The following is a 14,471-nucleotide window of genomic DNA, read 5'->3' as shown; positions in this document are numbered from 1 at the left end:
ATTAATACTTGTTCCATAGATCATGAATACGAAACTTCGTAATGATGTGGAAATGTTTTTTTTATTCTCCATGAAATACGTATTTGTATTCTCTTACTTTTTTTGGAGTAATCTGCAACTATACAAATATTCGAAAGTATTTCCTCATCATAAAGTTGTAGCTTATGTCACTGAATCAGGGAGATTCGGCTGTCTTTACATGTATTGCATGATTGTTCATATCTCATGACAATTTATTAATGCTTGGAACGCAAAAATGTAATAACTATTTCCTCAATTAACTAGAAAAATAATTAAAAACAAATTTTAATTTTACGGATGCTTTCTCACTGCTTGAGGCGCTAGCGTCACACCTAGTGTCAGACGGTAACAATGTTCAGAGCAGTGAGTGTCGCGACAGTAATGTGTGTGGTGCAGTTCGGTGAAGGCCATTGTGAATCGGTATGGTAAGTCTTTGGTGGCAGTAGTAAAGTATGGCGGGTGATACGAAGGGCGCTTTAGGACTGCTAAGTGGTTACGGTTCTAGTGATAACAGTGATGAAGATTCAGTTCCGGGAGTCAGAGTTTCAGTGAAGAGAGCAGTTCCAGCAGATTGGAATACAACAGAAGAAAAGAAAAGGAGTGCAGACATTGTAAAGTAATTTCTGTGTTTAAAATATGATCGTAACTATTTTGTAGGTTATGTTTTGTATATACACTGAAGCTTAGGCGGTTTATATCTCCTATTTAGAGGCGTACCGATTTTTTGCACTAATTGCCTTAGGAACTAAGCTGTAACGAATGAATGATATTTCATTTGTTTATCCAGGGATAGGATTAATACAGAGAAATAGCAGAAATCGTATAAATGTATACACTTATGTTTAAGGAGGGTGCGATTGTGGTTGGTCGTGGACCTGATAAAGCTTTTGTGAGTTGACGTCACTTTTCCTGCCACAGCCATTTTCTGAAAACAGAACATGAAACTCACGATACTGAGACCTGTGTTTTGTGAAGCGCATTCCCTTTTCGCGTCATACCCACGGTAAAGTGTTCTATTGTTTATAGGCAGTTGGAACAAATTGGCTTGGTGTCAGTAACATGGGGTAACAGTTACACATCGTTAATTGGGTCGCTCAATACTTGTCACTCCACCCATTTCTTACAATCTCAAACGACTTCGTGAGTACGTCGATTATGATCGTGTTACATATTCACAACAGTCTTTCTGCTTGCCTAAAAACCTAAGTCAGTATCTCCCATAGACGAGTGAGCTGTTGTTCTTGTTAATATTCGTAGACATTAGTGTTACACATTAGTAACGTTGGGTCAAGGAATTTCGGCTTAAACGTTAAAGAGGCGTACCGTGAAATTTTTTTTTTTTTTAAATAACCTATGCAGAAAATGCCTCTAATATGTAGGTATCTTAACTTTAATCAGACTGTAATGGAGAAGGAATATCGCAGTGTTGCAGATTGTCTAATAAAGTGAGTCTGTAAATATTGTTCTATGTAATCTATAATATTAGAAAGGTTAATTAAAATTGTTTTGAAGAAACTTGTGACCCTAAATGATTGTTGTTGTTGTTGTTGTTGTTGTTGTTGTTGTTGTTGTGGTCTTCAGTCCTGAGACTGGTTTGATGCAGCTCTCCATGTTACTCTATCCTGTGCAAGCTTCTTCATCTCCCAGTACCTACTGCAACCTACATCCTTCTGAATCTGCTTAGTGTATTCATCTCTTGGTCTCCCTCTACGATTTTTACCCTCCACGCTGCCCTCCAATGCTAAATTTGTGATCCCTTGATGCCTCAAACAAAACATGTCCTACCAACCGATCCCTTCTTCTAGTCAAGTTGTGCCACAAACGTCTCTTCTCCCCAATCCTATTCAATACCTCCTCATTAGTTACGTGATCTACCCACCTTATCTTCAGCACTCTTCTGTAGCACCACATTTCAAAAGCTTCTATTCTCTTCTTGTCCAAACTGGTTATCGTCCATGTTTCACTTCCATACATGACTACACTCCATACATATACTTTCAGAAACGACTACCTGACACTTAAATCTATACTCGATGTTAACAAATTTCTCTTCTTCAGAAACGATTTCCTTGCCATTGCCAGTTTACATTTTATATCCTCTCTACTTCGACCATCATCAGTTATTTTACTCCCTAAATAGCAAAACTCCTTTACTACTTGAAGTGTCTCATTTCCTAATCTAATCCCCTCAGCATCACCCGATTTAATTTGACTACATTCCATTATCCTCGTTTTGCTTTTGTTGATGTTCATCTTATATCCTCCTTTCAAGGCACTGTCCATTCCGTTCAACTGCTCTTCCAAGTCCTCTGCTGTCTCTGACAGAATTACAATGTCATCAGCGAACCTCAAAGTTTTTACTTCTCCATGAATTTTAATACCTACTCCGAATTTTTCTTTTGTTTCCTTTACTGCTTGCTCAATATACAGATTGAATAACATCGGGGAGAGGCTACAACCCTGTCTCACTCCTTTCCCAACCACTGCTTCCCTTTCATGCCCCTCGACTCTTATAACTGCCATCTGGTTTCTGTACAAATTGTAAATAGCCTTTTGCTCCCTGTATTTTACCACTGCCACCTTCAGAATTTGAAAGAGAGTATTCCAGTTAACATTGTCAAAAGCTTTCTCTAAGTCTACAAATGCTAGAAACGTAGGTTTGCCTTTTCTTAATCTTTCTTCTAAGATAAGTCGTAAGGTTAGTATTGCCTCATGTGTTCCAACATTTCTACGGAATCCAAACTGATCTTCCCCGATGTCCGCTTCTACCAGTTTTTCCATTCGTCTGTAAAGAATTCGCGTTAGTATTTTGCAGCTGTGACTTATTAAACTGATAGTTCGGTAATTTTCACATCTGTCAACGCCTGCTTTCTTTGGGATTGGAATTATTATATTCTTCTTGAAGTCTGTGGGTATTTCGCCTGTCTCATACATCTTGCTCACCAGATGGTAGAGTTTTGTCAGGACTGGCTCTCCCAAGGCCATCAGTAGTTCTAATGAAATGTTGTCTACTCCCGGGGCCTTGTTTTGACTCAGGTGTTTCAGTGCTCTGTCAAACTCTTCATGCAGTATCTTATCTCCCATTTCATCTTCATCTACATCCTCTTCCATTTCCATAATATTGTCCTCAAGTACATCGCCCTTGTATAAACCCTCTATATACCCCTTCCACTTTTCTGCCTTCCCTTCTTTGCTTAGAACTGGGTTGCCATCTGAGCTCTTGATATTCATACAAGTGGTTCTCCTTTCTCCAAAGGTCTCTTTAATTTTCCTGTAGGCAGTATCTATCTTACAACTAGTAAGACAAGCCTCTACATCCTTAAATTTGTCCTCTAGCCATCCCTGCTTAGCCATTTTGCACTTCCTGTCGATCTCGTTTTTGAGACGTTTGTATTCCTTTTTGCCTGCTTCATTTACTGCATTTTTATATTTTCTCCTTTCATCAATTAAATTCAATATTTCTTCTGTTACCCAAGGATTTCTATTAGCCCTCGTCTTTTTACCTACTTGATCCTCTGCTGCCTTCACTACTTCATCCCTCAGAGCTACCCATTCTTCTTCTACTGGATTTCTTTCCCCCATTCCTGTCAGTTGTTCCCTTACACTCTCCCTGAAACTCTGTACAACCTCTGGTTCTTTCAGTTTATCCAGGTCTCACCTCCTTAAATTCCCACCTTTTTGCAGTTTCTTCAGTTTCAATCTACAGTTCATAACCAATAGATTGTGGTCAGAATCCACATCTGCCCCTGGAAATGTCTTACAATTTAAAACCTGGTTCCTAAATCTCTGTCTTACCATTATATAATCTATCTGATACCTTTTAGTATCTCCAGGATTCTTCCAGGTATACAACCTTCTTTTATGATTCTTGAACCAAGTGTTAGCTATGATTAAGTTATGCTCTGTGCAAAATTCTACAAGGCGGCTTCCTCTTTCATTTCTTCCCCCCAATCCATATTCACATACTATGTTTCCTTCTCTCCCTTTTCCTACTACCGAGTTCCAGTCACCCATGACTATTAAATTTTTGTCTTCCTTCACTATCTGAATAATTTCTTTTATCTCATCATACATTTCTTCGTCATCTGCAGAGCTAGTTGGCATATACACTTGTACTACTGTAGTAGGCATGGGCTTTGTGTCTATCTTGGCCACAATAATGCATTCACTATGCTGTTTGTAGTAGCTAACCCGCACTCCTATTTTTTTATTCATTATTAAACCTACTCCTGCATTACCCCTATTTGATTTTGTATTTATAACCCTGTAATCACCTGACCAAAAGTCTTGTTCCTCCTGCCACCGAACTTCACTAATTCCCACTATATCTCACTTTAACCTATCCATTTGCCTTTTTAAATTTTCTAACCTACCTGCCCGATTAAGGGATCTGACATTCCACGCTCCGATCTGTAGAATGCCAGTTTTCTTTCTCCTGATAACGACGTCCTCTTGAGTAGTCCCCGCCCGGAGATCCGAATGGGGGACTATTTTACCTCCGGAATATTTTACCCAAGAGGACGCCATCATCATTATTCATACAGTAAAGCTGCATGTCCTCGGGAAAAATTACGGCCGTAGTTTCGCCTTGCTTTCAGCCGTTCGCAGTACCAGCACAGCAAGGCCGTTTTAGTTAATGTTACAAGGCTAGATCAGTCAATCATCCAGACTGTTGCCCGTGCAACTACTGAAAAGGCTGCTGCCCCTCTTCAGGAACCACATGTTTGTCTGGCCTCTCAACAGATACCCCTCCGTTGGGGTTACACCTACGGTACGGCCATCTGTATCGCTGAGGCACGCAAGCTTCCCCACCAACGGCAAGGTCCATGGTTCATGGGGGGGCCTAAATGATTACAGATTACATTAATCATGTGCCGTGGAGTGTGGTCTCTGGGGTGTGGAAAAAAGTCAAGATGTACTTACAATTTAAGTGTAATACAGTGAAAGGACTAATTTTACAGGATCCAAAGAAAAGTCAATTATATGTCCATTCACAGCTGTTTGAAAGAAATAATTTTTTATTTTAATATTTTTTAGTGGCATGTATACATTTTAACCATATTCTGAGGCTGTGTTATTTTGAATTCAAAACTCTAAATAAAAATCGTTGTGGTTTGTTTTCTCAGCATTAAAACCTGGTCGTAATAACTGGTCCCGAAATGTTTTCCTGCTTTAGTGACTATCGCAGACTGGGAAGCAATTAAATTGCATTTTTGTTAGGTTGTGTATGCTTGCTTCTTTGATATAGTTCTACCAACTGTACTGGTTTTTCGTTCAAGGCAGCGATAACAACTCTTGTTAGAAACACAGTGCGTTTCGGAGCATGAGTTTACAAACATTTATTGTTCTTGTGTTAACTGTTGTCAAAGGATTAACTCTAGATTTGATGCTCTGTCTGATCAAAGTGCAATAGATTTTTGTTGTATACAAGTGCAAACACATTATCATCAGATACGTCACAGGTGAAGCATCGAAACAATGTTAGGAACACACTATTGGTGCTAGAGCTGAAAACTCCCCACATTGGGGCACGGGGACTGTGGGCAACATTAATATCCCAGGTGGGTTACATCCAGCTCAAATGACAGTAAACTTTGAAAACACGTTGGCTAAGCCTCTGCCTTTAGCAAGAGTGAAGATATCTACATGTCTACCTACAGGTTGCGTGAAGACATTTGCATCTACATACATACTCTGTAAGCCACTGCATGGTGCATACTGGTGGGTAACTTGTACACACACACACACACACACACACACACACACACACACACACACACAGAATTTCATCCATCAATTGTTTTGGGTGACTTGACATTCTTTTTCTTGTTCCTCTGCACTTCTCTCATCATGCACTGAGCAACCTGGATGCAATTGGATATCCTTGTTTGACTACGTAATGTTAAACATTTGTAAACTAGTTGTTCAGCCACCTACAATTGGAAAGTGGTAAGATAGATTTGTATTGCTGAGTGCTGGCTGGCGGGTGGAGGGTGCAGCATGGCTGACCTAGAGAAGCGACCGTTACTGCCCTGCCTGGTTATAAAAGTGGTCAGTTTGGGCAGATACGGCTAGATCCCAGTGCAGGGATGGTTTGGACGGCAATTCCTCAAATGGTTAGGGTGCAGGAGGTGAACCAGAAATGGCAAAATTTAAGATAGTCTTAAATAAGGCTGCTTGCAGCTCGTAGAATTTCAGTAATGAAGCACAGTTAACTAAATCTGAGTACATCTGTGATCTCAGAAAATTGAGGCCCATCCAATGAGACAATGTCTTCAATATTTTAAAAACTACAGAAGTTAATATTTTTACAATGACTAAATGTTTTCATGTTGAACCTTAGAACGTACGATACCCCCACATTGGTTATTTCAGGTAACTGGAAGAACTGTACTGCAGCTTCCAGGAAAGAAAACCATATGTTTCTGTTTGAACACAAAAAATTTTGGCTTAACTGAAACTGTACAATTCTTGAAGGTAGCCTTAAGGCTTCTTGATAGAACTGTATACAACTTCTCAAGTTTTGTTCTTTCTAAAGAAGTTAGAACTTCTATGGTATTCTCAACAGCAGTTACAAAGAACTGATTTTATTTCTTGTGTTCCAACATATCCTTGAGTTCATCTTCTGGATCAAGATACTTCTTCAAAACTTTGGAACAGTCCTCTCCGAGCGATTTAAACTAGCTTTTGGTGGCAGGCGAGTTGTGGATTAATTTTCCTATTGTATGTCATAAAGAAAGCTAGCCAGTTGTAATGTGTCTCAATATCTCCACCCATTCAACATCTAGACATATATTTTCAGAATAACATCTTCTGTGTCTGTATCAAAGTAATGTTTCATGCCTCGTATTATGGGCAATATGAGCTGACAAATTTGACTTCAGTTTCCCCAGTGTATTCTCATAAATCCTCGACTTTGTATTGTCACCGTCCAACTTTCATTTGTGATAGAATAGGTACTGTAAAATTAATAGTTGTACTGTGACAAAACTTTGTTACAGATTGCCTCTTCCACCTGCTCTGCGTTCGCTCTACAATAAAGATGAACAAGAAAGAACAGATGATGATCCATCGCTTCATGAAGGACGAGTTAGATCCTTTCCACATGAAAGAGGAAACTGGGTGACATTTGTATATATACCATGTAATAAATAATTTGTATCTCGTGTAAATGAACTTGCTATGTGTTACATAGTTTTCTGAAACTTCTAACGAAATACATGAACATTGCAGGTGATCCATCGCCTTTACTACATACTTTGCTGGAGGTATTTTGTAATCTGTTGGAGAGCATAGCTGTACTTAAACCTGTCAGCGACTTACACATAAGCCTCACCCAAACAGTTGTACTGCGGCATCACTGGATTGACCCCTTTGTGGACTCTGTTTCTGAGAAAGTAAAAGAGTTGCCAAGGTAAAATACACAAACTGTTCTGTGCAGATTCATCTGTTTACTGGGCTGTCAAATAAGTATTCAAATGTTTCCAAATTGCAGGTTTCGTATAACATTTGATTCAGTGAATGTGTATTGTAATGAAGCAAAAACCAGAACATTTATTGGGCTGACAGTTTCTTCTGGGGCAGATGCGCTGATGAGTGCAATAAGAGTGTTAGATGAGTGTCTTTCTGAATTCAAGTTACCTGCCTTCTATGAGGTAAGAATCATAATTATCTCTAAAAAAGAAAATATTGTACTTGATACAGAATTGAGGTTGCGTTAAGTGTGCACACAATTAGCATGTAGGTAAGGCATGCACAGATTGAAATTGTGTTCCAGACTAGCATCAATTGCCATTATTTCAGCAGTTGGTAGTTATCTGCTTCTTGCCTGTTCTGTTCTTAAAATGTACTCGTAATAAGTGCCTATGTTTCTTTGTAACAGATTTGAAGTACATCATATGTTGGCACAAGTTTTATCAGTGAAATACTGTCATAATTATATATTCTGGTTAGTTTTGCTGGTTCTGTAAGCAGTTAAGGTGCCATTTATGAGTGATTTTGAGTACTGAAAATGTTTTTTAGCAGTGTTGCAAAAGCAGAATTTAATTTTCTCAGGCAAGAACTGTCAATATTGCAGCAATTATTTTGAGATTTTTAAATTCTGTAGGAGATTCCAAATAGCAGAATTAAGCTCATAAAGGAAATTGACAATGTTTTCAAAGATCTGATGGCCAGATGAGATATGAACACTACTCCTGCAGAATACTAGTCCAGTGCCTTAACCCGTCCCCAGGGGGCTTGTGGTTCTATTGTGAGTTTGTACGTGGCCTTGAGCTATTGCAGTCCATTCTTCCTTCCCGGGCTGCATTTCCTTCCATGTCCTTCCTCCTCCCGCTGTGCTCCTCCTCCTCCTCCTCCTCCTCCTCCTCCTCTTCTCTCAGTGTTCTTACTCATATCAATCTTGCTATCCACCTGGTTTCCACGCAGTTTTGTTCCCCTTACCTTTTCTCTGTCATCCTTCTGATTAGGCATTTTTGGTCCCACTTTGGGGTTTGACCTTCACTTCTAAATTTTCTCTGTAGTATGAGCCATTTGGGGAAGAACTCCCTCCCTAGTGTCTAAGGTATGGGTTCCTCTTCCCCCTTCCTTCCCTGCTATAGCACCCTCCGCCACTCTGGGCCATTAGCACGTGTAGCCAGTCAGTATGATGGGGCTGTTATGTACCCATCTGGGTAAGCCATCTGACAACACAGGGATCACACTTCTGATACTTGAGCTGTTGCAGCCTCATATATTCGTAGGAGTGGTTGCTTCTTATTCCAGAGCATCAGAACTCCTGGCAGCAGCAGCCGTGCCAGATGGCCCTTGCTGTGACTGCGTGATACCCAAGGGGAGAGCCCCTGATCAGAGTGGGTGGTATCAGGGCGAATGCTTTGCATATGAAGCACATCAAGCTCCAAAAATCAGACCATTCTCCTACGACCATCTCTTCAAGTGGTAATGAATCACTGAAAGATGCTGCATCCTGGAAGGCGGGCCAGGCTCACCAGTGTGGGCTGAAACACTTTCTCCACTACCTGGTCTGTACTAGAACGAGAGGGACACATTCATTTCCACAAAGCCATTACTTTTTGTGGAAAATATCAAAGACAAGTTTGGCAAAGTGGAGTCTCTCACTAAGAAGTGGATGGTTTTCCTGTTGACAAGAACTTCCCATCCAATATGCAGCTCTTCTTGCTTGTGATTATGTTGGTGACGTCCCGGTGACTGCGATCCAGGTAGTCAGTTTTCATAGGGAACTCGTCCTCCAAACTGAAGAACTGTGGACCAATCTGGAACAAAGGGGTGTTCCTTCTGTTTAGCATGTGCAGGAAGGTCATAAGGCTAACCCCAAGGACACTGGCGTCTTTATTGTTGTTTTCAAGGGAGATACGTTCCCAGAGAAGGTCAAGGTTATGTGTGGTCAGTGTGATGTGAAGCCATACGTCCCGCCACTCAGAGGTTCTTTCGGTTCTTGCATTTCAGGCACATATCTCCCCAATGTACAGTGGACTGTCTGTTTGGTGATTGTTGACACCCACCATCAGATGGGTTTACTGGCTGAGCTCCACTTCACTTCTCTCTGCTGTGACTTCAATCCCCCCCTCCTTGTCCTCTTCCCCACATGCTCTCTTGACCACCTCCCCTTGGTTGGTTCTTCGGCCGTGGGTTTGGATGGATCTCTTCCGGGTTTTGAAAGCCTCCATTGCTCAGATGGTGTTCTGTTGTTTGTTCCGAACATTCTTACAGGAGTTTCAGGATGGCATTGTTTTTTACACTGATGGCTCTAAATCCACTGATCATGAGGGTTATGCCTTCACGTTTTCTGTTGGCGTGGAACACCTCTTGTCTGCCACAAGTGGAGTATTTACATTCAACGTTCCTCCCTCACACAAATTTTGTTATGTATGGACTCAATGAATGGCCTTCAGGCTATCGCTTGGTGTTTTTCCTGCCATCCCTTGGTCTCTGCCATCCACATCAATCACTGTGCTTGGTGGTGCTCCTTGTTTGGTAAACTTCCTTTGTGTCTCTTGCCACATTGGTATTCCAGGTGATGAACTTGCTGATCATTTGGCAGGGGGGAGGGGGCAGGGCAGTAGCCACCTACCCTCCGTTCGCTGTAACCCCTTCAGAGGTGGATTTGCGGCTTTACGTCAAATCCTCTATTGCTCAATCTGGGCTGAATCTTGTGAGGCTCCCCTCCTCCCCCTCTTCCAACCCCAACCCTGTATAATAAACTTTACGCCATCAAGGAGACTCTTCTCATGTGGTATTCTTCCCTCTGCCTCTCCCAGTGAGAGTCCACCATCCTCTACCATCTTGATATTGGCCATACTGGGTTGACCCATGGGTTTTTACTATGCAATGAGCCATCCCTCTCTTTTTCTAGTTGTGTGTCTCCGATCATGGTGATCCATATTTTGCTGGATTTCCCTTCCTTTTGGCCCTTTGCACTAAATATGCCACCCCACCTTCCTTGTTTCTGGTGTTAGCAGATGGCCGTGCATGGTTATGTCTGTCCTCAATTTTCTTTGTGAAAGTGGTTCATATTCTCAGGTATAAGTCCTTGAATTTTGCTCTGGAAATTGTCTCTCCTCTGTTAGTGTAGATGTTTAATGAAGGCCTTGACCTTGCTCCATACCAGCCAGGCTCTCCTCACCTTTTCTCTACATTTTGTATGGTCTGTAGAGCGGTTGTTTGTCCCCTTTCCTTTTGTCTTCTTCCCTGATGTCATTCTCGTTATATTGTGTTAGTGGTATGGTAAGGTGTTCGTGTTGGTGCCCCACCATGTGTGGTGGTTCTTGGACACCCCAGTCTAATGTTTCCACCTACCCCCTCCCGCTGCTTCCTTTTCATGCTGCTCTGAAATCCTGTTTTTTTTTGCGTGATATCCCTTCCCATTGACTGGATTGTGCTGTTTGGTCTCTCTCTCTCACACACCCACACACACACACACACACACACACACACAGTGTGAAACTGGAACTACTCTGCAGGTCGTGATGATGGAAAACGTGTAAAATGAGATTTGGAAACTAATTAAAAAAACTTAATCTCATGCTGAGTATCAGAAAGCACATAATCGCTACACCTTGGTGGAGTGAGATGTATGTAGATCAAATGTTGGTGTATGGCACTATGAAAACTCATAGGCCCTACCTACAAACTATTCCACAGGATCTACTGAACTGAGGAAGCACAAGTTAGGTCAGAAATTGATGGCACTATATTTAAGACCACGTGGGCAGTCATACATAAGTGGTTGATTAAATGGCTATAGTGAAAATCCACCATATCTCAAGGAATAGTTGATTGCTGAATCAGTTAGTGCCCAAAATCTCATTGGTGTACTTGGCAGTTTTAGCAGTTTTGTAAATCATTCTTGTTTATCAACAATATTATGGAAAGGATTGGATTGCTACTCATCACATAGACAGCATTGAGTCGCAGACTGACGCCATGGAAGGACTGCTAAACATTTAAGCTTTCAGTCAAAAAACTCCTCCTTTGGAAGTAGAAAAAACACACAAGCACAAGTCACAAACACATGGTCACAGAAATTGTTTACTATTTCAAAGTCTGTGTCACATTGCCTCGTAAGTCCAAATTAGTAAAAAAAAAGTGTTTGTAAATTTTACTTTTTGGGTATGTTGCAAGCTTAATTAAAAAAAAAAAAAATATTTAGTTCATCAAAATCGTTCAATAGCTGTTCTGCTCTTCTGTGTAATTTATATTGACATTAAGCCAGTCATTGTCATCAGTAGCCTCAAATACATAGACACATTAACTGGACGTACAACTTCATTGTTAATTGGTATTATTTATTTTCTCGTATATTGGTTATATATTATTTTACCTCCCCCCCCATGAACCATGGACCTTGCCGTTGGTGGCAAGGCTTGCGTGCCTCAGCGATACAGATAGCCATACCATAGGTGCAACCACAACGGAGGGGTATCTATTGAGAGGCCAGACAAATGCGTGGTTCCTGAAGAGGGGCAGCAGCCTTTTCAGTAGTTGCAGGGGCAACAGTCTGGATGATTGACTGATCTGGCCTTGTAACACTAACCAGAACGGCCTTGCTGTGCTGGTACTGCGAACGGCTGAAAGCAAGGGGAAACTGCAGCCGTAATTTTTCCCAAGGGCATGCAGCTTTACTGTATGGTTAATGATGATGGCGTGCTCTTGGGTAAAATATTCTGGAGGTAAAATAGTCCCCTATTCGGATCGCTGGGCGGGGACTACTCAAGAGGACGTCATCAGGAGAAAACTGGCATTCTACGGATCGGAGAGTGGAATGTCAGATCCCTTAATCGGGCAGGTAGGTTAGAAAATTTAAAAAGGCAAATGGATAGGTTAAAGTGAGATATAGTGGGAATTAGTGAAGTTCGGTGGCAGGAGGAACAAGACTTTTGGTCAGGCGAATACAGGGTTATAAATACAAAGTCAAATATGGGTAATGCAGGAGTAGGTTTAATAATGAATAAAAAAAATTGGAATGCGGGTAAGCTACTACAAACAGCATAGTGAACGCATTATTGTGGCCAAGATAGACACGAAGCCCACGCCTACTACAGTAGTACAAGTGTATATGCCAACTAGCTCTGCAGATGACGAAGAAATGTATGATGAGATAAAAGAAATTATTCAGATAGTGAAGGAAGACAAAAATTTAATAGTCATGGGTGACTGGAACTCGGTAGTAGGAAAAGGGAGAGAAGGAAACATAGTAGGTGAATATGGATTGGGGCTAAGAATTGAAAGAGGAAGCCCCCTGGTAGAATTTTGCGCAGAGCATAACTTAATCATAGCTAACACTTGGTTTAAGAATCATGAAAGAAGGTTGTATACATGGAGAACCCTGGAGATACTAAAAGGTATCAGATAGATTATATAATGGTAAGACAGAGATTTAGGAACCAGGTTTTAAATTGTAAGACATTTCCAGGGGCAGATTTGGACTCTGACCACAATATACTGGTTATGAACTGTAGATTAAAACTGAAGAAACTGCAAAAAGATGGGAATTTAAGGAGATGGGACCTGGATAAACTGACTAAACCAGAGGTTGTACAGAGTTTCAGGGAGAGTGTAAGGGAACAAATGGCAAGAATGGGGGAAAGAAATACAGTAGAAGAAGAATGGGTAGCTCTGAGGGATGAAGTAGTGAAGGCAGCAGAGGATCAAGTAGGTAAAAAAAGAGGGCTAGTAGAAATCCTTGGGTAACAAAAGAAATATTGAATTTAATTGATGGAAGGAGAAAATATAAAAATGCAGTAAATGAAGCAGGCAAAAAGGAATACAAATGTCTCAAAAATGAGATCGACAGGAAGTGCAAAATGGCTAAGCAGGGATGGCTAGAGGATAAATGTAAGGATGTAGAGGCTTATCTCACTAGGGGTAAGATGGATACTGCCTACAGGAAAATTAAAGAGACCTTTGGAGAAAGGAGAACCACTTGCATGAATATCAAGAACTTTGATGGAAACCCAGTTCTAAGCAAAGAAGGGAAAGCAGAAAGGTGGAAGGAGTATATAGAGGTTCTATACAAGGGCGATGTACTTGAGGACAATATTATGGAAATGGAAGAGGATGTAGATGAAGATGAAATGGGAGATATGATACTGTGTGAAGATTTTGACAGAGCACTGAAAGACCTGAGTCAAAACAAGGCCCCGGGAGTAGACAACATTCCATTAGAACTACTGACGGCCTTGGGAGAGCCAGTCCTGACAAAACTCTACCATCTGGTGAGCAAAATGTATGAGACAGGCGAAATACCCTCAGACTTCAAGAAGAATATAATAATTCCAATTCCAAAGAAAGCAGGTGTTGACAGATGTGAAAATTACCGAACAATCAGTTTAATAAGTCACGGCTGCAAAATACTAATGCGAATTCTTTACAGACGATTGGAAAAACTGGTAGAAGCCGACCTTGGGGAAGATCAGTTTGGATTCCATAGAAATATTGGAACACGTGAGGCAATACTGAACCTACAACTTATCTTAGAAGCTAGATTAAGGAAAGGCAAACCTACGTTTCTAGCATTTGTAGACTTAGAGAAAGCTTTTGACAATGTTGACTGGAATACTCTTTCAAATTCTGAAGATGGCAGGGGTAAAATATAGGGAGCGAAAGGCTATTTATAGTTTGTATAGAAACCAAATGGCAGTTATAAGAGTTGAGGGGCATGAAAGGGAAGCAGTGGTTGGGAAGGGAGTGAGACAGGGCTGTAGTCTATCCCCGATGTTATTCAATCTGTATATTGAGCAAGGTGTGAAGGAAACAAAATAAAAATTCGGAGTAGGTATTAAAATTCATGGAAAAGAAATAAAAACTTTGAGGTTTGCCGATGACATTGTAATTCTGTCAGAGACAGCAAAGGACTTGGAAGAGCAGTTGAACGGAATGGATAGTGTCTTGAAAGGAGGATATAAAATGAACATAAACAAAAGCAAAACGAG

The 14,471-nt window shown here is 40.9% G+C and overlaps 1 protein-coding gene across 1 annotated transcript in view; it reads left to right on the top strand.

Moving 5' to 3' along the window:
* The first annotated feature begins 469 nt into the window (after window positions 1-469).
* LOC126253547 (U6 snRNA phosphodiesterase 1) overlaps window positions 470-14,471 on the top strand; it is a 56,201-nt gene continuing 42,199 nt past the window's right edge. The window contains exons 1-4 of the mRNA XM_049954953.1: window positions 470-637; window positions 7,023-7,165; window positions 7,255-7,435; window positions 7,517-7,676. Coding sequence (XP_049810910.1) covers window positions 474-637; window positions 7,023-7,165; window positions 7,255-7,435; window positions 7,517-7,676 — 648 coding nt within the window. The 5' untranslated portion in view covers window positions 470-473. The remainder of the gene's footprint in view (window positions 638-7,022; window positions 7,166-7,254; window positions 7,436-7,516; window positions 7,677-14,471) is intronic.

Source organism: Schistocerca nitens, chromosome 4 (assembly GCF_023898315.1).
Source record: "Schistocerca nitens isolate TAMUIC-IGC-003100 chromosome 4, iqSchNite1.1, whole genome shotgun sequence".
NCBI classification, from domain to species: domain Eukaryota; kingdom Metazoa; phylum Arthropoda; class Insecta; order Orthoptera; family Acrididae; genus Schistocerca; species Schistocerca nitens.
The sequence above is the reverse complement of the archived record's forward strand: the minus strand, read 5'-3'. Positions and strand labels throughout refer to the sequence as shown.